The sequence below is a fragment of the Eschscholzia californica genome, unplaced genomic scaffold, assembly GCF_041429995.1.
Source record: "Eschscholzia californica isolate CP2 unplaced genomic scaffold, dmEscCali1.0.p SCAF_1, whole genome shotgun sequence".
Classification (NCBI taxonomy): domain Eukaryota; kingdom Viridiplantae; phylum Streptophyta; class Magnoliopsida; order Ranunculales; family Papaveraceae; genus Eschscholzia; species Eschscholzia californica.
The window spans coordinates 66,071,073-66,094,664 of record NW_028238198.1 but is presented as its reverse complement, the minus strand read 5'-3'; the positions used below and the strand labels follow the sequence as shown (position 1 = coordinate 66,094,664).

General features: G+C 36.5%; 3 protein-coding genes and 1 long non-coding RNA gene across 4 annotated transcripts; 2 read left to right on the top strand and 2 right to left on the bottom strand.

The window, feature by feature from the left end:
• Positions 1-971: 971 nt before the first annotated feature.
• Positions 972-4,842, bottom strand: VAMP714 (vesicle-associated membrane protein 714). The gene is made up of 4 exons (XM_086654825.1): positions 4,346-4,842; positions 2,980-3,170; positions 2,485-2,648; positions 972-1,375 (listed from the first exon to the last, which is right to left on the bottom strand). The coding sequence occupies exons 1-4, from the start codon at positions 4,560-4,562 to the stop codon at positions 1,285-1,287; spliced, it is 663 nt and encodes a 220-aa protein (XP_086510951.1). The 5' UTR covers positions 4,563-4,842; the 3' UTR covers positions 972-1,284.
• A 2,696-nt stretch (positions 4,843-7,538) lies between these two features.
• LOC147568381 (uncharacterized) lies at positions 7,539-12,697 on the top strand. The gene is made up of 3 exons (XR_015231035.1): positions 7,539-7,755; positions 8,441-8,531; positions 10,549-12,697. It is a non-coding gene; the product is annotated as an uncharacterized LOC147568381 (long non-coding RNA).
• Positions 10,324-12,279, bottom strand: LOC147568382 (transcription factor SRM1-like). The gene is made up of 2 exons (XM_086654824.1): positions 11,864-12,279; positions 10,324-10,892 (listed from the first exon to the last, which is right to left on the bottom strand). The coding sequence occupies exons 1-2, from the start codon at positions 12,277-12,279 to the stop codon at positions 10,586-10,588; spliced, it is 723 nt and encodes a 240-aa protein (XP_086510950.1). The 3' UTR covers positions 10,324-10,585.
• A 7,843-nt stretch (positions 12,698-20,540) lies between the features above and the next one.
• Positions 20,541-23,242, top strand: LOC147568380 (Vacuolar protein sorting 55 (VPS55) family protein). The gene is made up of 5 exons (XM_086654823.1): positions 20,541-20,698; positions 21,743-21,794; positions 22,305-22,344; positions 22,435-22,519; positions 22,851-23,242. The coding sequence occupies exons 2-5, from the start codon at positions 21,762-21,764 to the stop codon at positions 23,032-23,034; spliced, it is 342 nt and encodes a 113-aa protein (XP_086510949.1). The 5' UTR covers positions 20,541-20,698; positions 21,743-21,761; the 3' UTR covers positions 23,035-23,242.
• The last annotated feature ends 350 nt before the right edge of the window (positions 23,243-23,592 follow it).

Genomic DNA, 23,592 nt, shown 5'->3' with positions numbered 1-23,592 from the left:
ATACTCCCTCCGTCCCAAATTAAGAGTCTCATTTTAAAAACGTAACTTTTTTTCACAACTTTTACTTTCCATTTTTACCCACATTAATTTTTAACATGTTTTGTGGAATTCAAAAGAATTAGTACTATATATAAGATTATTTTCCATAAACACAAATTATTCTCATCTCTTTCTAAAAGATTGCCAAAATACGAATTGTTTTAATTAAGTAATAAATACATTATATATTATCAGCACGGGTATAATTGGAAAATCTATGGATTTTATATGATAAAAGAGGAATGGGACTCTTAATTTGGGACTAATGAAAAAGGAATACGGGCCTCTTAAATTGGGACAGAGGGAGTATATATTTATCGCCGGAGATGGTGGAAGTCGCCGAAGAAGATTGAAGTCGCCGGAGGTGAAAGGAAGAAGAAGCTGAAAAGGATTTGGTTGTTTGGGGAAAATAAAAAAAAATCCAATTTTTTTTAGTTTCCACCCAAAACTTCACACCCCGGAAAATTTCTTTATTTCCCCGTAATGCCGGCCAAAATTAAAGGTTGTCGAAAGTGGTTGTTTGTCGGCCACCATTACCCGAAGAAATAAAAAATATTGGAAAAACAAAAGGAAAAAAGGCAAAAAGTTTCACGCGAAATTATTTCCGCATAACAATTAGAAAATAAAATCTCACCAAATTTTTTACAAAATATTTGCATCCCGAAAAATATTCTTATTTCCCCAAAGTGCTTATATATATAAAATAGGGGATGATGGTATCTTTTTTAGAATGACCCTCCTCTTCAATGACTAAGATTACACCTCCCAAAATTAGCTCCAAGACTATGAAACTGTCTATGCCGGGCGGGCACGGGTTATACCCTCGGCCTCGTGTGCGAGTTTGTATATATATAAGTTTATGCAGCCTGGACAAAGAATAGACTCACTGTGACGATAAAGGACTATAGTAAGCAATGACAGGCTGAAAGATCGGCTTCGAAATTCTACTGTATTTTATTAAGACAGCTATACAGACGATTCAACATTCTTTTTACACAAGACTACATAATCTGCAAGGAGTAAATCAATCAGCACAAAAATGAAAAGGACTCAACGATCGTGATAAAGTGTAACCAAGCAAAGAGAACATCAATTTCCCTCGATACAGAACTAATGCTGATTATTATCCTCATGCTGATGCACTTAAAAGAATCTATATCTTGATATAAGCAACATTCTGAAATCCACCCCATGCAAACCTTCAAGATCGAAACAGTTGATATTCAAGATCGGAACAGTTGATATTCAAGATCGGCATGATGGAAGAGTGAGACCGCCACAACAAGCAGCTATAATGATGTACAACAGTAGAACTATCAAGGCTGTTAAAACGGCCCTGTATTTGAACAAAGAAAGTGTTACGATTTTCCACGAGATATACATATGCTCTAAAACTTCACAATTTCATACCACCAGTTATTGATAATTTTGAATCCAAGGATAAAATAATGGTTAAATATGATGAATATAATTGCTAGTGTCTATAGCTGTTAGATAAACTCTTCATCGTGACGGCTCAAGATCTTCCTTTTGCATTTAAGCATAAGGAAATATATTACAAGGATGTGGTAGTTAGTTGAAGTGCTACAATCACTTAACATTTTGCTCAGAGCATTGATGGCACAATTAACACCGTAAATTTGAAGCCGTTGAGATTTTCAAAAAGTAGTTGATAAAAGTACGTAGCGAAGACGAGATGGCACATCAGGGTCCGAGTAAGACTGAGAGAAACGCTTAGGTGAAGAAGCATTTCCATGTTTGATATGAGACACAAAACTTATAGCCATGCATATACTTTACAGACTGGGCACCCACGAGGGTCAAAATTAACGGCAAATACTTGGGCCTTGCAGTGAGATAGAGAGAGAGTCAGGTGGGGTGGAAGGGGGTGATGGAGCCCGGTTGAGGGGTTCGAGGGGGTGGATGAGGATAAAAATTGAAGTCTAATCAGAACACTAGGAGAGTAATCCAAAGAGCTAGCAAATGTAGTTCCTGAGGCGCTGTTACTGATACATAAGGTTATATTCTAGAAGGAAAAATTGACAATATGCACCCAAGTGTCTGAAATGACTTCCACCACGATACTAATGCTCTTAAAGCTAGACCTGGAAACATGATTTCTGTTTCATATTCAGTTCCATCAGACCCCAAGGTTTCAATCATGGAACATGTTTTTATATCTGTGGTTACTAACTTCACATCAACATCTTGCCTTTCAAATCTTCAGAAGTATAACTAGCATTCAAGTTCTCTTCCTCATTGTTGTCATGTCGGTCTTTGTTTTCTGTGGCCAAACCACCAAAACCAATTTCTGTAATCTTATACATCTATGAGTTATCCTAAATTCCCTTTATATATGACTAGAAGATTGTTGAATTAATAGGGTTTTATATCACATACTGATATACTATATATACTAATAAAGAACTTGGCGGATTTACTCACAAGAGTTTTGCATTTTTCATCCAAAGAGCTCGGCGGAGGCGCCTAGACTGCTTCCGGAAATGAAACGAACTGTCTTGCATTGTGGCAGTTTTATCAACCAGAAGTTCAATCCGATCACCTCTTTCAAGTATTTTCTCAATATTGTCAACCATGATAGTACGTATCTGAATATCAATGGCAACTTGTGATCAGTATATAAGCTATCATGATTTGATGAGACAAAACCAATGTATATAACAAGAGAGGTAATTTGATAAGAGCAAATGTGTACTAAACATCCTGAAATTGATAGCAATAACTTGTCGGCTACGTGGATTTTGAACGTCCCTAATTGAGAGAGATCAGGTTTGCCGGTAACAGCATTTAGGGCATATTGGCATCTCTTCCATGACAGTTCAGATGACAAAAAAGACTACTCGGAGTTTCAGACGGGTACCTTCATGAATTAGACGTATAATATCAACAGTACAAGTGAAGCATATTAAGGATACTTGCCTCACCAACTTCTCCTCTTACACGGTCAAGAGTATCTGCACTAGGATTACTGGAGAAAAATTCCATCTGTTGATGTAGAACTCTTGAAAATTCATCATTCATTGCATAAGCGGGTGCGGAATGAGCAACTTTGCCATAGTTCCTCATAAATCGCATGTGTATGTCCTCCAAGTATGAAAAAGGAACTCTTCCTGGAGCCGAGAATGAATTGTAAAGATCATGTCAGTTGTGATGAAACATGGATGAGCGTGAATATAGTGAAGGTTTGAATCAGTTAGAGTGACAAAAAATCTTAACAACAGAAACGAGTGGATACAAGAGGAGGCAAGAAAAGTAATGAACCAAAACCACTGATCCATAGTAAAAAACATAAGTACAGACAAAGTCAGAATAAATTGTACACCAAAGTACCAACAGCACGAAAAATTTGTGGGAACAATCTGAGCTTGGTTAAGAAGTCCACTACAAGGGGCACATTAGTTGTCTTGATAAGAATACGCATCATGTGCAAGAAATACAAATAAAACATAAGTATTATCACCTGATAGTCGGAGTATGAATCGGAGTATTATTTATGTTGTAATGAGATAACAAAATAGTGTTCATTTGCCAAATCCGAATTTCAAGGTGAGGATTGGAACAATGATAATTTTATGATAAAAGACAAGTTTTCAAATTTGAAACATCTGGTTTTTGTTAACACCTGTTTTAAGTTCGATGAAATCGGTATCGTCAACCATACTTAATCTGTCGACAATAAAGGAAGAGCATGAAATGATGGTCAAGATCCTGAGATGCCTTACTGTGACACAATATCCAGACTCTGTAGTGTGATCATCCTAAGGTTTTAGAAATCTTGTCCTATGAGGCAAGAAATGGTGGTCTGAACACTACTATGCTTTGAGTCAATCTACTGTTCTTAGCAACTTTTAGATAGCTTGGGTCGTTCTAACTCAATCAATAGAACTACTAATAGTAAAACCCTATTTTCCCCAAATTTAATTGATCCATCTCAAAATTCAAACCTAAAACAATACCAAGTTCTTATCCTCAACCAATAGACAAAGAAAACAAAACGAAATGATCCCGGACCATCACTTTACAAACAATTAAATTATACCTAAAACCCTATATCCAGCAACAAAAACCTAACGAATTAAACACTAAAAGCTAAAAATTGAATTATATACCAGCGAAGTTGTTCACAATCCGTAATAATTCCTATATCAATCAAGTAATAATACCTCTTATACAGTTCAAAATCGAGACTTTTAACAATATTAACAAAGAAATATACAGAATTCACAAAGATCAGATCAGTAATAAAAAAAAAGGAAGAAAAAAACGAGGAAGAAGATAGACTTACTTCCGAAGGAATCGTTGGCCATACAAAGAAAGGTGAGTCCGTTGAGTCTGAGTATATGAAATATATACCGATCTTGTGAGAAACAAAGCCTTGAATCTGCTTCTGATGGTAATTTCTCCAAGATCCTTCTTGCTATTGCACCTGGATTACCAGATACGGCACTGAATTCTGCCATTACTACACTTCCTCTCGCTACTACTGCGTATAGAATCGCCATTGATTTCGTTAATTTGGAATCACTCAATCTTCTGTCAAGAAGAGAGAAGAGAGAAAGATCTGAGAGAGAGAGAGAGAGAGAGATTTGGATTTGAAATGTTAGAATTTGGGAGTTGTTAGGGAAGCCCGCTGGCTCACCCGTAAGTCAAGTATTCCAACTCAACGTCTAGGTGTCCATCTCACATTTTTATGGGCTAGGATTTAGGGGTGGGAATCCAAACGGACCGGGTACTCGTGTGCACTAACACGGTCACATCCGTCGAGCGACGACCCTTCCACTCGACACCATCAGATCACTAAGGGCGACTTTTGTCTTTCATCGAGGTGGGTCTTGTAGTCAAACTCTCTTTTTTCGAAGTGCACTGCTATTAAGTTGAAATTAAGATTATCAGTTAAGAACTACAACTGAGCGTTTTATGAATGTCTTTATGGTGGACTTGATTTTACTGATGATGGCGTTGTACTAAATTGAGACTTTCTTATTACAACATAACATGACATTGATATGTCACGAGAACATACACATGAATTGAATGAACATATGCTCCGTTGTAACACTAGTACTTGGATCCTTAAAGGGCACAAAAGTCCTTAAAATGTAATCTAACTACTACGGTACTACGGCCCAAAGGTCATCTAGTCACTTTGTTAGTTCAACAAAAAAAAAAAAATCTAGTCACTTTGTTTATATCTTAAATTACATGGGATCTTCTAAGAAGGTAATCTACCGCACTTAATTGAACTCATCATCTCTTCATTATTTAGAACGATGCCCAACTAACTAATTGAACAATCGGAAGATGTGCGAGGGAATCGATTCGGATTGCACGCGGCAAATTTTGGTTGTTGGGAGTAAAACAATGGATGTAATCCTAGTGGATATGGCAACCACTTCTTTTATACAATCTTTTTTTTTCCATTACAACTGAAGTCTCGATAGGTCGAACTACAATCCATAGTCTTCAAAGTTGCAAATGTGTGCAAAGAAACACTAACAAAGTGGTAATGATTCATGAATATTATTGTTATGTGTAAGGAGAGAATATTTGAAACAAATATTTTTTTCATCAAAATAGAGTATCACTACAATAAACGAAAATTTCTACCGTAACCGTTCTAAATTTAATAGAATAGTAAAATATATGAACATAAATCATTAGTTATAACGGTTATAACCACGACATGTGAAAAACAAATATGTCTTCTCCACCACTACCTCGGTCTAATTCTACCTGAAATGTGACTGGTTAGGATTTAGAGAGTTTCTCTCTCTAAATTATATCTTACACATATTTTGGTCGGGTTCAGCCTAGATAGGACAGAAACACATTTTCCTCAAAACATTGGCCCTTTTAAAAACATTTAGTGTTGGGACTTTTTTTTTAACAAAATAACATCTATTGATAATTAGATATGGACATGTCCGAGATGTTACATTGTGATATCGCACAAGAAGGAAAACATGATGAAACACAAGTCTTAGTTTTCCTCGAGTTCACAGCAAGATTATGAGCTTTACTGTTGAACTTTCTATTAACATAAGCAAAAGATAGTTTATCAAAATAAGGAGCAAGATCCCTAATAGAGATTAGAGTATGCTTTGAAGTCCAATGAACTGAGTTCTTTCTTCCATTCAAAAAGTTGCACACGTTCACTGAGTCTCCTTCCAAAATGATGTTTCTGAAACCATGTTCTTTCGCCCATTCGATCCCATGCAAGCAAGCTTTCCCCTCCCCTTCATCTACTGATCTGCTGCTGTTGAATCTTGATTGCTCTGCAATTTTTTATCCTGTTGAATCAGTAATAATAATAGCAACATAAGAATGAAGAGATTCTTTATCCCAAGCCACATCATAGTTAATTTTCAAAGTTCCTATAGGTGGTGGAGTCCAGGTGTTAGCTTTAGAATTTTGTGAGATATGATAAGTTCCCAGTAAAGTTGTTTGGCTGTTAATCGAACTATTGATCAAAGCTATAATGTTATTCAAGTTAAGCTGTTTTCCTTGAAAGACAATCTCACATCTGTACTTCCATAATTCCCAAAGAAGGATTGACACTTTTTCCATGATAGAGAGTGTGTTAGGTAGTTCTATATGTTGATCAATGAGTTTCAATCTGAAAAACCAATCTACAAAAGTGGGGGTTGGATCTAACTGCTGGTGGGATGGAATAAAATGGCCAAACAAAGCTGTAGTAACTCTGCATTCATGGATCAGATGGATGGTAGATTCATTAGATTCTTGGCACAAAGGACATAAAGCTCGGATGTTGTTCATGTATATTTGAAGCAAGTTATTCAGTGGAAGAACATTTTGAGCAATTTTCCATAGAAAAGGGAGAATTCTAGGGTGAACTCTTAACTTCCAAAGAGCTTTCCAGAGATCAGTTCTGTTGTTGGAGTAGGTGTCTGATCTGTGAATCAGATGCTTATATAAAGATGAAACTGAAAATGAACCTGAGTGAGCAAGGTTCCATTTTTTTGTATCCTTTCCAGAAGTTAGTGGGATGGTAAGGATTTTAGTGATTACTTCTGGAGGAAAAAGAGTGTTCAGAAGATGTTGGTTCCAGGTTTTGTCATTGTTGATGAGTTGAGAAACTTTGTAATAACCCATGCTCTTATTTGTGAAACCCAGGAACTGGATACCTGGTATCCATGAATCAGTCCAAATGTTAACCTGAGTTCCATCTCCTATGTCCCATTTGATATGTTTGTCGATTTGTTCCTGATTTCTACTGATATTTTTCCAGACCCAAGAAGAATTGGAAGGACAATGTAAATTAGATTGACTAGAAACCATATATAGCTTCCATGAACTTTACCCATGTATTATCTGGTTGAGTTCTGATAACCCGATTAAGCTTACTCTTGAGAGATATATTATCTATTTGTGTGTTTCTAAACCCCAATCCTCCCATAGTTTTTGGTCTGCAGATAGAGTTCCAGCCTTTCAAATAGAATTTTTTAGTGTTGGGACTCAAGTCAGACATGTGATTTTCCCCAATTGCATTTTGAGAGAGGCATCGAGGTCGGCGGGCCGACAAATGTTGTACCGAGTTTTGTATTTAGCGCCACAAATACTTGTTTGGTTGAGAAGAAGCGGGAAAAAGACGGAGTCACTGAGATGCGGGAAAGTTGAGGAAGATCATCACACTAGGTCATTATTGAAACCTCCATAGGTTCTTTCACCGCCTGGGTACTCTATTTCTCTCTCTAACTGTTGATCTTGTTTAGAGGATGTTCATATTTCAATCTGTAACTTTTCTCGTATAAGATTTTAGGGTTTGATACCGGTTCATGGTTTCTGTTTGCTCAATTTCTAGAAATTTATTAGTTTTTCTAGGAGTTCTTTGTGACATTAGACTAGGGCACTGAAATATACTAACCATTACCCAAAGTAATAATATGAAATCAATTCTTCATTACCTTTGACCTGTTCAATCACTGGTTGATGTCCTTTTTCAGTTTTTTTTCTCATTTTCCTTATAAAGTTGCTTAAATTGGGCGGGCCTTAGATTTCATAACTTGAGCTCACAATTCACCTTCATGTGGATATCTTGAGTAAGTATATTAAGTTGAATCTATCGAAATAAACCATTGAAGAACCATGTATTTTTTATGCGTCTCTCTCGACTACTCATATACGAATTTAGCGTTGGATGGGAGCATTAGGTATTTGGATGGATAGGTAATGTTTTGAGAAAGAAGATAAATTGATAGGTGCACAATGCAGAATCAAACTCTCCTAGTCGACAATTGGGTGAAACCCTAGTTTTTCAGTTAACTTGTTCCTCTTTCTATTATCTGATTGGGTTTTTTATTTTATGTTTAACAGATTGGGTTTTGTACAATTTAACCTTCTATTCATGGTGTTTTTCCAGGAAAGCCTACAATCTTCGGGAGGGTTTGCGAGGGAATGCAAATCATCAAAAGACTTGGCTATATCCAAACTGATAATGTAGACAGCTATAGGTACACTTCCTCGGGATTAACCTTGTGCGTGTTTGTGTTCTTTAGATTATGAAAACATCGAATTTCTTGAGACCCACTAATTAAGATTAATGAAAAATCATAAATCACATTTGGCAATTGTTTATGATTATCTACTTATTTGGCCACCTTGGTAGCTTGAATTTCTTAAATGGTCAGACTGTACCATGAGTGGTCTTCCATTATATGATATGTTTACACCTAATGGCATCACAATTATTGTCATACTGATGTTGCAAGTCTCTTTATTGGAATTTTGCATATTCTTTGGAACCTTCGATGGTGACGTACTGACGATAGGACTTGTACCTTCTTAAAGCTTTCTGTTTCTTTAGGGTTTCTTTTTCTTTCTTTTTTTTGACTCCTAGTACATTTTAGTACCGATTTGTTTGGTCCCTTACTTTTCGTCTGTCAGTAATAGCCTGGATATTCGTTTAGGAAATCATTGTTCCTTCTCTGATCCTTTTCATTATATCCGTTCGCCTTTTCATAAAAAAATAATTTTGCAAGTTGGACGAATTTCACAAAAAGGAAAAGATGCGGAGGAATAGTTAAGATTCGCCGTGCCGTCTGCGGCTAATTTCACCGTTTTTCCCCGCCTTCAAACATGGGCTTGGAAGGACCACCGAATAATCATTGGGACTCGATTGATGGTACGAAATGGTCAACTCCGTCATCATCTATTCTATGTTGGAAAAGTCGGCAAGGGGGACTAGTCGGCGGACTTGGGACTAGGCATAGTCGCTACTAGTCGTATTTACACGGGACTAGTCGTAGAATATAAATATATAAATATAATTATATATAGGTATAAATATAAGTATTTGGTCTTAATGAAGTATAAACACTAAAAATTCATCCCTAAGAAGCACACATATAATTATCAACAAGTTCTACAACATTAATGAAGTATAAAACACTAACAACTAACATTTATTTGAGTTTATAGAGAAAAAGAGTAGAATATGGGTTCTAAAAAGAAATAGTAAAAAAAGATTGAGAAGATAGAGAAACTTGGAATCTTGTTTGGAGAGCAAGAAAACTTCAAAATTACTTCAATTTGGTTATAATGATATTTGGAGGGGAGAGGAAGGGTGAAAAGACGAATGAGCAAATCCTAAACCACCTTTGTCAATTTGAGCAAAAGAAAAAAAGGCTCAGCTAAATAATCCCGACTGGCCCGACTAGTCGACTTGGTCCTAGTCGGACCAAGTCGGGGATTTACTCGGAATTCCACGGGACTAGGGTTTTGGCTCCTAGTCGAGTCGGCAAGATGGGGACTGAGGAGTAGTCGGGGTGTACTCGGGGATTAATCCCGACTTTTTCTTCATAGCATCTATTGTTAAGACTATTCATGTCTCCACTAATTATATCGTGGGTTTATTTTGACCCACATAAAATGGCGTCGAGCAAGGTCGAAAAAAGTCCACTGTCACACAATGCTAATGCATTTCGTCATCTGGTATAAGCTATCTGGTCCAGCTGAAATTCATGCCTGTTCTCTCGTCATAGTATAATTATAGGATTGCTCTTTATATCAAAGTTATGATATTTTCTTGATCTGGGTATAAAGCAACAGAGTTGACCTAATCTTTCTTTAATTCACACCATCCATGACGTGAAGATATTGCAGGAATCAGTAGAACGTTGATGCTCTAATTTACTCAAATTCGAAATAAACAAAATCATTCCAAATTTCTGGAAGTATTGTTTATACAGGATTTTTCTATTCATCTGTTAATATGATTTACTAATTATCATATACAGTATAACGTTTACAAATACCCATATTTTTATTACTTTATCCTACTCAAATCTGTGTTTCAGAAGAACATTCAAACATCTACTTCTGACACTCCTTACTACAAGTAGAAGAAAAATAAAAACAAACACACCAAACACTACATAACATTCAGAATCTTGTAAATCTAGATTAGTTCACTGCTCATTATTTACACCCATGTTACATCTTATATTTGATCATCTTTACATATGGCAGGAAAGTCAAAAGATTGTTCATACTCTAATTTCAGAAACTACTCCTGTGACCTTTTAATCGATTTTGGTGGACCCATTGCCGTCTTCGAAATGTCAGATAATGTTCCAACTTCAACCCCACTTTGATGTCGAAGTAGAGGAGCAACAGAAGAACAAGATGTATCGTCAACTGTGGTTATATCGTGAATGCTAGATCTCTTCTTCTCCTTCTTCAGAGAATTCAGACGAAGGTAATATTTCTGAGCATGACTAGCTACCTGAGTTGGTGTTCTTGAAACTACTGCATTTCTTGATATACTCCTCCAATCTCCTTTTCCATATCTCTGAAGTCCAATTAGAAACAACCTAGATTCCAATAGAATAGCAATCACGGATTTAAGCTTGTGTCAACTAATTCAGCTGTTCACAATTCAATGAGTTCGAACTCAAACTCTGATGTTTGAGGTCGAACTCAAATTAACTATGATAGCTGTATCGGGCTCAAATTCTGATGGTTGGGCTAATGGTCGTAGGCATTTATGTGGTCAAGTCTATCAAACTCTGATGTCTGAGCTCAAATTCGAACTCTGATGTTTGAGCTCAAATTCGAAGTCTGACTTCTGAGCTCGAACTCTAAGACTGACGTCTGAGCTCAAACTTTGAGACTGACGTCTGAGCTCGAACTCTGAGACTGATGTCTGAGCTCAAAGTCTGATGTCTGAGATAAAGTTGAACTCTGGTGTCTGAGATCAAACTCGAACTCTGGTGTCTGAGCTCAAACTCGAACTCTGATGTCTGAGCTCAAATTCGAAGACTGGCGTCTGAGCTAGAACTGAGATAAAGTCGAACTCTGGTGTCTGAGCTCAAACTCGAACTCTGATGTCTGAGCTTGAAGTAACATCAGAGATTGAACTATAACTTGAACTCGAACTCGAACTCAAACTCTGATGTTTGAGATCTAGTTCGAACCCTGATGTTTGAGTCCGGCTAATAGTGCCGTGGTACATATGGAAATAACAACATTGTATCGCATTCTCTAAAATTTACGCCATACTATTACGGATGCAAGTGTTACTTGAATTGGGAAATGCTAAGCAACTCATCAATTCATCCCACTAGTTAGACAAGTCGCCCGAGATCTGAACAGTCGTTCAAAACAAACAATCCAAATTCGAACTTGTCTACCTCGTGGACTTAATTGTTGGGTTATGTCGCGAACTCCAATTTAAATTCTGTGCTTATTAAACAATTTGGGCTTTTGAGAGCAATTGACCTTGGTCAATACTCTTTGAACCGTTAATTAGATATTAGTAGAAAGACTTGTTAAATTTACTCACTTATGTTCATCTTCAGTCCAAGGAACTCCTTTCTTCCTTTCCATCTCACTATGTTTAGATGACTTCTTCGATCCAAATGAAATCTCATTACTTACTTTCTCTGATACCCAATTCTTCAAAACCAATTCATCACCACCACCATCATAATAATCATCATCATAACGAGGTAACTCAACTCGACCAGAATCAATCTCTGAAACATCATAAACTAAATCATCATAGTGTTCTTTAATCTCCCATGCCGTTTTCCCTGGAACATGACCTGCAATTTTTCTCCACCTATCATATGTTCCATCAGGGAAAATAGCAATAGCTTGCTCAAATAACTTATCTTGAGAACGAGACCATGGTGATCTAAATGAAGAAGAAGAAGATGGGAAATAAGAACTAATCATTAAGTAATCATCTCTAAACATTTTCTTTCAATTCCTCTTTCTTGGGTTTCAGGTTGAGTGTTTCTTTTTGGGCGGGTGTGGTATGGATTTTGGTTACAGATCAGAGAGAGGAGAGAATTGTGGAAAGTTTGAGTTTGAATTCAACACGTTTTCTGCTTTTATAGATTTTATTTTTCAGGGACTGGGTTTATCCTTAGATTTACATGTGTACTATAGTATATTTAATTGAGTTGTGGATATCGTTTAACTTTTCATTAGAAACAAAAAAGTAGAGATTTTTTTTTCTTGCAACTTTTTTAGGTTCTGATTTGGTGGAATAGTAAAGGCCATTCAGATTGTGGTTCTGTTTGGTTCTTAGGGTTTTTTCAGGTTTTGTGTTATGTACTAAGATTAATAGAGAAGAAAATACCTATCTTTTCAAAAGGTTGAGCTTCGCCCATCAAATCGAGCAAGTTACTTTTTTTTTGTTGAATCAACTAACTCGATCTAATCGATGAAACATACAATCCAGATAAAGAATAAAATTACATACTACAACCCGAATTCTTACTCTACGGCTATTTAGTTCTACCATACATATTTATGAATCATGTATTGTTTGTCTTTCATTTTAGTGGTTAAATCTTACTAGCTTCTTGGCTTTCTAAGACCATGATGGGATACTTTATGTCTCTAGCTAATGTGGAGGGTTGTTAAGAACCAAATTCTGGAAGAGGTCAACTGTGTCTTAATATATAAAATTGGCTTAAAGTAGGATATGTCATCTTTCAAAGCTTTGATAGCTGACGTGGAGAAACATAGTGGTGCCACGTAATCATATTAGGGCATTACCTCTTTTGTGAGACTGGGTGGAAGTTATCCAAAAGAATGGAACTTTCCTTGTATATATGTGGGTATCACTGAGCCATTTGGGGTCCATGAAATTGGAAGTCGGCTACTTAAAGAAAAAGCAACCACCTAACTTGTGTGGTTTGGATAAGTTTGATTTTCGTTTTGCACGTCACCCACAGTCGATGAATCCCTCCCAATATAATAAGCCATTAACAAGTTGATAAAGATTATGACAAACTAGGGTTGGATGATGTGTCAATCAATAATAAAATTGTTTAATATTTGGAACTTTTGTTAAGATAGTCTTTCTACTTATGTGAGTTGTGAAATTTTATCCAAGTCTAAAAGAGAGAGATTTTGGATCTATTGTTTTTGTGTCATTTATGTTGGCATTGTTGGGTGATTCGTCTTATTGACGGCTTGGATCGATTTTGGGCCATTATTCAAACAAAAACACACAACCTTAAGTCCTTAATGTGATGCATGAGAGTATATTGTCTCGTTCATAAAATAAGACTATTCTTTGTCTGTTTTTTGTCTTTTTATTTTCTTTTTTTTGTGTGTTCAAACTTGGTTTGTTCTTTTTTTTTTTTTTGATGAGATACTTTGCTTGTTCTTGTCAACATGTAACTCATGCAAATTATTTTAGGCTTCAAATTTTGATTTAGATTAGTCTACATACATTTCAATTCAAATCAGACAACAAGAAGAGTCATCTGTCCTAAGTCAAATAAAAAAAAGGCGTTATAAAACATGATTCACGTCAATCAAATTGTTTCCCTCTCTAAATTAACAATCATATGATTATTGATTGATTCGTATCATTCACAACAAGGAGACACATATATTAACACCAAATTGAAATGAACTCTTCTAAATGACATTTCAAAAGAACCTAGAAGAGGCGGTAAGGAAATGGCCAGTCTTAAACGTGCTCTTGAAATATCAAACTAAATTAATTAAATACAATCTGGAAGCACATTCCCTACGCGTACAAATAAAAAAAAAAAATGTACCAGGACTAGTAGAATAGTTCGACTTTCAATAGGAGTTGAGAAATAGAAATAATTCAAAACTCATTAAGAGAGAAGAGATGGAAAGACGAGATTTTTGTGTACATCTTCATTTTTGAAGTAAAAAGCAGGAAAATTAATTTAATGTGGTGCTGCCCAGCAGCCCAGGCTGGGACTAACGTGATAACCGACTACACAGCACCTTGGTACCTAGATCTAGGTTCTAAGATATATACTCCTCTATTAAGTTATAGGGATGTGTGTTGACTCATATTCAGTTGTTGGGGTTCCCACTCTGGAAATCTAAGTCATTTGAGTTTATTATGTGATTGAGAGATTTGAAGTCACTTACCACATTAAAAAACATGTCTCAGTATAACTAACAAGGAGTGGGGTGGGTTGGATAGAACTACAATTACTTCGAGTTTTATCGGGAGTTGATACAATATTTATCTTCAATTTCGTAGTACAAAAATTTGAAAAACAATTGATAAAAGTACGTGTTTGATTTGAGTTTTATCTAGAATTGTCACTATTTGCACTTTTTGATTTTATGGTACGATCAGATCTATTATTTTTTGGAAAAAATAATATTTTTTTCAGTGACAATATAGATTATAGGGAAATGATAGAGTGACTTAGAAATTGGTACTTAGAGGGTGACATATTTCCTCATTTAGAAATAAAAGCGGTCCCCACCGCAGTCAAACTTTGAAAAAACCTTGTCTTTTAGTGATTCCACATCAGCTGGGCATTAAAATGCCCAAAAAATTTGGGCTCTCTAGCATCTCCCTATAGATTATTCTGACAGCTACTCAAAATAATGAGGTTAATCTCTGCGACTCCACCGTTAACTGAAAATAATTTAGGTCTAGTTGAGACTTTGGAGGAAAAATCTCACGGACTAACGGGTCTAAAGCACATCAAATTTAATAACACTAGATTTGCACTTGCATGGGATCGTACCTGAAACATCAATGTTACGGATTAGATGTACTTCCAACTGGGCTACAAGTTATGGGGGGATCAGATATTCAAATACTAATAACAAAGCTGCTAATTGGGGAAAATAAGAAAATTATCCGGGATGCAAAGACTTCATAAAAAACGGGTCAACAGTAGTTGATCAGTATATTTTCTAACTGTTATGGGAAATAAAATCTTGTTCGCCATTTCTTCTCCATACTGGCAAGGTCGTCGGTAAACTGCCATTGCCGGCGAATCACTCTCTCGTTTCTCTTTTTTCGATAAGTAAATCTGGCAACCACCATCATCATTTGCATCTCTCCCTCTCTTTCTTTCTCTCACTGTGTCTCCATCTGTCTCTCGCCTTTTCTTTCTCACACTGTATCTCGTTCTCTCTCTGTCTTGTTAAGAGTCGCACTCCCTAAAGCCTAATGCTAAAATAAAATTCCGATATTTTTCATCTGGTATGCCATAATAGTATCTGAATGGTTTTATGGGGTTTCAAGAAAATACCAATACTTTCTCGACAAATCAACCCCACATGTTCTAAGAATATGGTCACATTCTCACTGACTGCTTTGATCTATATGATTCGTGTTTACTTCATTCAAGGATTTTACATCGTTTCTTATGGTATTGGAATTTACATACTCAATCTTCTTATTGCTTTTCTATACATCTCCTCAAACTGATCCAGAAATTCAAGATAACAATAATCAGATGAACCTACCCTTCCCACTAGAGGGTCCGATGAGTTTCGTCCTTTCTCTCTCTCTCTCTCTCAGTATGTGTGAGAGACAGTGAGAGGGAAACCATGAGAAAGGGAGATATACAGTGGGAGGGGGAGAGATAGACAATGAGAGGGAGAATAAGAGAAAGAAAGCGAGAAAGAGATGAAGTACGTGAGGGCGAGAGAGCTAGAGAGAGTGAGAAGAGGGTGACAGAAGGAGAAAAGGAGAGAGAGAAGACAGTGAGAGAAGGAGAGAGAGTGACAGAGAGCAACAGGAAAGAGAGGGAGAAAGGTTAGAGAAAAAGAAGAAGAAAAAATGGTGGTGGTGGCCGGAATTGAAGAAGAAGAAAAAATATTTTATTTCCTCTTAAAATTTGTTTCTCGAGAGAATCTTTTAAATTTCACATGTTCCCTAGAATTATATTGTTATTATTATTATTTTATTAAAACCACAATTTCATTCATAAGTGATAACGATCACAAAATTACATGATAGATAATTCTTATTCTTCTGAAAACTACATGAGAGTTACATAAGTAAATTCAATACAGTATTTTCGAATGTAAAGTGCCTAATGAAGGGAAAAGACTTGACAATACCCAGACTCAAAGAAAAGACCCTAAAGACCGAGAAAAAAGATCTTTAAGATCGAGAATGAAAAGACGCTAATGGTCGACACTATAGAATTTTTTTTTTTTGAAAAAGAAGATATACTTCATTCATAAATTACTAGTAGTAATACAAGTTGGGATGTTAAAACGATCCCAAAAATCAGTAGCATGGTTCAACAAGGCATTGTTTGCCAAGTTATGAGCCAAGGTGTTACATTGTCGATAACAAAAAACAAAGTGGATCGAATCAAATTCTTCAATACAATGACGAATGTCGAGTATGATTGATCTAGCTTCCCAAGGTATTGTGTCTCCCTTTTCATTAATTGCGTCAACAATTAGTTTGCAGTCTCCTTCGACAATACAGTTTTGTATATCCAACCGATGTGCCAATTCGACTCCCATGTAAAACGCCCAAGCCTCAGCTACTATCACAGACACATTTCCAATGTGTTTCGAACAACCTCCCATTAAATCCCCATTCCAATTTCTGGCTACTGCGGCACATGTTGATCCTCGTGGTAAAACCGACCCGTCGACATTGATTTTATATTGTTCCGGCTCGGGTGGAATCCATTCATGATGTAATAGTCGACTGTTTGATGGCAAGGATATGGGTGTTGCAATTGGTAGGAAGAAAAGGTCTGATAAGTAACGACTGATAATAGTATTTGTATTGAAGGTAGTCGAGTTAAAAATCATATTGTTTCTCTCTTTCCATATACTCCACATAAGCAGGGAAGCTTTATTGAACATTAAGTAGGAATCGGGTTTTGCGATCCATATGGACAGATTCGAGATGATACTTGATGGGCCATCCGTTTCTATAGTAACTCCAATTTGTTGGTATAAGTGTTGTACCCGATTGCAATGGAGTAAGAGATGGGATGTCGATTCTTCAAATGTGTTATAAAACGGACAAAGGAGATGAATATTTTGTACAAATCGACCTATATTAGTTTTTACTGCCAAACCACCGTGAACAATCTTCCATATAAAATTTCTCACCTTAGGATATAATGTATCGTTCGCCCAAAATGATTTCCAGTCGAAAGTTGGCGCTTGATACGAAGGTTGATGTAGGGTCAGTAAGCTTTTATAAAAAGACTTGGTACTGAATGTGCCATTCTTTGTTGGTGTCCAAATTAGACAGTCTTCCATATCTTCATGAGGTATAAAAATACTAAATATTTTGGAAGCAGTACTTGGATCGAAAAAACCGCGAATTAAATCAACTGTCGAGGCATGGGGAACGACTCGACAGTCAACACTCTTAAGGCGTTCCTACGTTCGGTTTCACCGGACATTGTGTTTATATCAGAAACACGTATATCATCAAGAACGGCTCTACCATCTCTATCTTATCTTGGTTTCAATACCTCTTGTATGGTCCCTGCTAATGGAAGGAGTGGGGGACTTTGGCTAATATGGAAAGATTCAATTGATGGCATGATTAAAAGACAATCTTCAAACCTTATCACTCTTCAGATTCAAGCTTCAGGTCCACACCCCACATGGGAGTTACATTGTATTTACGGGCCACCTGTTGTAGCCCAAAGAAGAGCTTTTTGGGAATCATTTTCTAATATTATTTCATCTTCTAGCAATCCTTACTGTTGTTTAGGCGATCTTAATATTCTATGTAATCGTAATGAGAAAGTAGGAGGTTCGCTCCGAATACCACTTATCGATTTCTTTAAATCATTTATGAATAATAATGGATTGCTAGATTTAGGATATATAGGGCCAGCTTTCACTTGGTCGAACCAAAAGTCGAATAGAAATCATACCCGAGAAAGGCTTGATAGAGCAATGGCTACTGTTGACTGGTGTACCATCTTTCCGTATACAGGCATTTACCATCTACCGCGATATAATAGCGACCACGCTCCTATTCTTCTCAATACGGAGCATTCTCAGCCTAAATCTAAACCTATTTTCCGATATGAGTACCAATGGTCTTCTCATCACCAATTCATGGATAAGGTAATTGAATCATGGACATCGACACATGAAAATTTTACATCCAAATTGGATATATTAGGTACAAATTTGAAACAATGGAGTAAAGCGAACATAGGTAATATTCGCAAACGTTTAATGTGTCTGAAAAATAGGTTACTCCGAGTGCAATCTCTGCCACCAACATCATCTTCAATCAATCTGGATATTCAACTTCAACAAGATATAAAAGGTTTAGAAAAAATGAATGTGCAATATTGGGAACAACGAACAAAGCAAAAATGGGCACATAACGGAGATAGAAACACCAAGGCGTTTCATGCCTCGGTGTCCAATCGTCGAAAAAAGAATTTTATATCACATCTCCGAATCTTAGACAGCAACTGGACTTCTGATCAGCAACAGTTGGGGGATTTATTGACTGCCCATTTCCAAGACCAATTTACAAAGGATCCATTAGTATATTCTCTACCTACTGAAATTAGTGACTTATATATGGGTCTTCCAAACTCGGCAATTGATACTCTCAGCCAGACTCCATCAAATGATGAAATCAAATCCATTGTTGGTTCTATGGGATCACTAAAAGCGCCAGGTCCCGATGGTTTTCCGCCGGATTTCTATAAACGATGTTGGTCGATTATTGAACAAGATTTCTCTACTCTTATCAAGAAAATATTTAATGAAAGCCAGATCCCCTCTCCTCTTAATCATACATATTTGGTCTTAATACCCAAAACAAAAAGTCCGGAATACCCAAATGATTTCCGCCCAATAGCTTTATGCAATGTGGTTTATAAGGTTGTTACAAAAATTTTGGCAACACGTATTCGACCATACTTAGACGAAATCATCTCAGAATTTCAAACGGCTTTTGTCCCATCAAGACAAATTGCTGATAACATTATACTGGCTAGAGAACTGTTACACTCAATGAAGAATAGTTCAAAGAAGATGTTCGCCCTCAAACTAGATATGGCAAAGGCATATGATAAAGTTGATTGGGATTTTCTTCTTTCAACTTTACAACATTTGGGTCTTAATCAGAATACTATATCTTTGATCATGAATTGTGTAACCTCTACTTCTTTCCAGATTCTGCTAAATGGGTCTCCTCAGAAAGTGTTCGAAGGGACTAGAGGGATACGGCAAGGGTGTCCACTATCCCCTTATTTGTTTATACTTACATCACAATGGTTGTCAAATTTATTTCACCTGATGGTTGACATTGGCTTATATGAAGGTATTCGTCTAAATCATAGAGCACCCCTAGTGACACACTTACTATTCGCAGACGATATCTTCATATTTGGTATTTGCAGTGAAGAAAATATAAATAACTTATTGAACATCTTATCAATGTATTCCTTGGTTTCTGGGCAAAAGATCAACTATCAAAAATCTTCAATACACTTTGGGAAAGGGATACCACATCTTCAACAGGAAAACATCATCAACTCATTGGGGGTACAACGTATGGAAAGTGATGACAAATATTTGGGGAATTTTTTGTTAAAATCTCCTCGCCGAATTGCATCGTTTGATTTTCTTGAGTCAAAATTTTCTATTAAACTTGCGGGTTGGAAACAAAGGTTAATGTCTCAAGCAGGAAGAGGTATCACAATTCAGACTATTTTGTCATCTATTCCTATTTATTCTATGGGTACCTCAATTATACCGAAAGGAGTTATATCAAAACTTGAAAAATTGGAAAGAAACTTTTGGTGGGGACATGGCCCTGATGAACATAAACTTCATTTCATAAATTGGGGAACTATTTGCCGGCCTAAATTAGAGAGAGGACAGGGATTTCGGAATCTAGAAATGGTAAATTTATCATTAATCGCAAAGCTGACATGGAATTTCCTCACCAAACCCACATCAACATGGGCACAACTTCTTCAGGCTAAATATCTTCGAAATTCTAATTTTTGGAGTGTTAATCGTGGTCCGAATAGTTCTTGTACTTGGCAAGCGATGTTAGCAACAAGAGAAATTTTTCAACATTATTGTTTTTGGTCTTTGGGTAATGGCGCTTCGATTCGCATCTTTGAAGACCCTTGGATTCCAGACACTATAGAATTTTATTATACTAATGATATTATAATTATTTCCCCAAATCAGCTGCCAATAACAAGGGACTAGCGATAAAAATGAAATTCATAGTGGGGTATTTTGGTCATCTTAACTTCTCAAACTCTCGCTTTCTCTCTCCACCGAGCCGACGAGAAAGAAAGGATAGCAAGCTTGACTTCCCCTTCTCCTCACTGACTCTTTCTGATCTCAATAATCTCTCAACACAGAGACATGGCTATGTCGTTAGAAGGTATGATCTATTTGTCTTGTTCCATTAATTAACATCTAATAGAATATTTGGTTTCTTCATCAAAATCAATCTCCTTTTTTCAAAAAAAAAAGTTAGTTAGGTCAAGATTAAATTCCCATTTTGATCTTCCTATTAGTTTATTTATTTAATAAATTTGTATCCAATTATTCGAGATTGTTAGTGCGTTTCATGAATTTTGATGTATAATTTGGTATTTTGCCCAAAAATTTGAGGTGTATGTGGAGTTCATAATAACAATATCTTTAGGGTTTTACTGGGACAAAGTTTCTCCTTTTTGGGTCTGAATTGAAGGGTAAAGAAGTAAAGAACTGGTATTCGAGGTCGAGTAGGAAAATTGGGAAATGTTTGGGAGGAACACCTTAATTGGATTAAACCGATATTAATGTGATGATCGATGAGTTGGATAGAAATGACGTAGCTCCTGGTTCAGTGTAGTGTTAAACAACCAGATCAAGAAGACACAATTTTGCAAAACATGATTAGCGCTTATGATTCACACATTATTTGTTTTCCCTTGTTACTTAAAGTTGTGACGTGGATAGATGATTCCGTGGAAGATGCTTGCTAGTATATTATTTCCCTAAGAATATGTACTGCTTATCATTCGGAGGTTCGCATAGGTAAACTTTTATGCGGCCAATTTCTATTGTCTTTGTTACTCGTATAGGTGCAGCTAGATGGTATTAGCCTAAATCTATAACCTTTACCACTGATAGAAACCCATGTTAGGGCTTGGAAATTCAAGTGATTTATATGCTCATTACCCACAAACGTTTCTAAGGAGTAATCTTATTATTTGATGTATTTACAGAGTGTGGAGTGTAGCACTACTCTTACTTGTTTGTTTCATAGATGTCTTGCTATTCTAATCTAACTATTTCGTGTTTCTTTTGTTGCTTGGGACTCTTGCTTGGTGATGTATTCGTATCTACAGTGTAAGTTAGGAGATTTCTTATTATTATACGATCATTTCAGCTTGGACAAACACTTGTAAAATTGTAATGTTATTTCATTGAAATGCAGGCTGGGTGGACTTGCATTTATGTTCTCGGCTAGCATTCTTCTACAAATATTGGTATTATTTTTAATCTTTATGGGTATAGTGCTATTGTGAATTACTGCATTCCTGTAGTTCAGATTATGGAAATGCATGTACACGAATGGCCAACTGCTAAAAAAATTTGGGTGATTGGAAAGAAATGCTAAAAAGACTTCACTCAGATTCAAAGCGAGCGATAAAATGTGACTTTCATGAGTAAGGGGTACATTTGAAGTAAGAAATTTTGGTGGTGATGTGTATATATGATATATCTTTCGCTCGTATTCCAGTTGATTGTTATTTCACTTGATTTTTTCTTGTCAAAGTGAAGAATAAAGAAAACACATTCCTTGTCAATTGACCATAAGATTAGCATTTGTGGTTTGTTAGCAACACCAAGCGCTTGAACCTTTATTTTGGTGAAGTATTAGTTTTCATCTTAGATGATTAACCACGGGGGCTTTACCATTTCTAGACGTGATAGAGGTTCAAATATTTGTTCTTCTTTGTTGCCACTGATTATTGGAACCATTTCATTCTATGCAGGCATGTGCCCTATACAGCAACTGGTGGCCAATGTTATCAGGTAGCTAAAAGATAATGCTCTTTTGTGATTTTATCATGTTCGATGTTGTCAATTGACTTGTTGATGATGTAATTTTACTTTATTCTGCAGCCCTCATGTATGTGGTGGTTCCTATGCCTTGTATGTTCTTTGGAGGTGGATCCACTCATTTCCTTACTAGCCGCGATGGTGGAGGGTGAGTTTAGAGAAATTTGGTTTTAACTTCGATTGCCACGGTGCATTGGCTATATGTACTATCACCTCTAATCTTACAATTTACATTTTCGAGTATCTTTTGCCGCCAAATCAGTACACTCTGGAGGATATGGAGTGTTTGTCGAGCAAATAGCATATTAATACTCTTGCTAGTTAGCATTGAAGCACATTTCTTGTTTTGTTCTTGATTTCTCCTCTATGCATTCACTTACGTGATGACCGTAGAGAACGCATAACTGAGCCAGTTTTTGGTAGCATTCGCTTTTGTTAAAACACACAGTTGTCTTGATGATTTTGCCCTGTTCTTGCAGGTGGATAGACGCTGCGAAGTTCTTGACAGGAGCTTCTGCCGTGGGAAGTATTGCTATTCCTGCTATCCTTAGGCACGCAGATATGATCGAAAGAGGTGCTATGTTCATTGAGTTCACATCTTTCTTTATTCTTGTATGCACTGTCCTTTGCTTTCACCATGCTAGCCTCGACGATGATTGGTAAGGAATATCTGAAAATAAGAGATGACAACAGTTCGATATCTCCCAAATCATTGTAAAAGGAAGATATCCATAAACGATGAAGAAAAACACAGACTTATTCAAATATTTTGTTATTAAAAGCAGTCTTCATATGCTCATGTGTAAATGTAGTCTTGATGTAAACCTGTGTAAGTGATGAACATTTGATGAATCGATGATATTGACTGAAATCGTTTCAAGTCTTCTCTTAGCGAGCCGACTAGTTTTGCACTGAACAATTTCTGGAATTGCTCAGCAGCGAGGCCCATGACCGAGGTTGAGCCAGGATCAAGGTCCTAATCCAACTGCTTCATAGCTGCAAAGCCTGTTACATTGATAAGAAACAGGATTAGCGACCAACCTGGAAGAACCAGGACTATCGTCAGCTAAGTAATCATTTGGAGGATTCCAACCTGTCTAGAGGAGGAGGCTGATTTAACCTATTATTGCTTCCCCAAAAAATCCATTGGTCCAGTGGCTCGAGCCCATGGGAGCTTCAAGCAAAAGCATTAACTCCTGCTTGTATCCTCTCAATTTTTTT

Bases quoted from the DNA above. Each gene is read 5' to 3' on its own strand.
- VAMP714 (XM_086654825.1), bottom strand. From the start codon at position 4,562: ATGGCGATTCTATACGCAGTAGTAGCGAGAGGAAGTGTAGTAATGGCA. The intron at 3,171-4,345 runs GTAAGTCTATCT...TCTCGGCTCCAG, and splicing joins GGCCAACGATTCCTTCGGAA to GAAGAGTTCCTTTTTCATAC. The intron at 1,376-2,484 runs GTGAGTAAATCC...GTTCAAATACAG, and splicing joins ATGAAAAATGCAAAACTCTT to GGCCGTTTTAACAGCCTTGA.
- LOC147568380 (XM_086654823.1), top strand. From the start codon at position 21,762: ATGTTCTCGGCTAGCATTCTTCTACAAATATTG. The intron at 21,795-22,304 runs GTATTATTTTTA...CATTCTATGCAG, and splicing joins GCATTCTTCTACAAATATTG to GCATGTGCCCTATACAGCAA. The intron at 22,345-22,434 runs GTAGCTAAAAGA...TTTATTCTGCAG, and splicing joins CTGGTGGCCAATGTTATCAG to CCCTCATGTATGTGGTGGTT.
- LOC147568382 (XM_086654824.1), bottom strand. From the start codon at position 12,279: ATGTTTAGAGATGATTACTTAATGATTAGTTCTTATTTCCCATCTTCT. The intron at 10,893-11,863 runs GTGAGTAAATTT...ATTGGAATCTAG, and splicing joins TGGACTGAAGATGAACATAA to GTTGTTTCTAATTGGACTTC.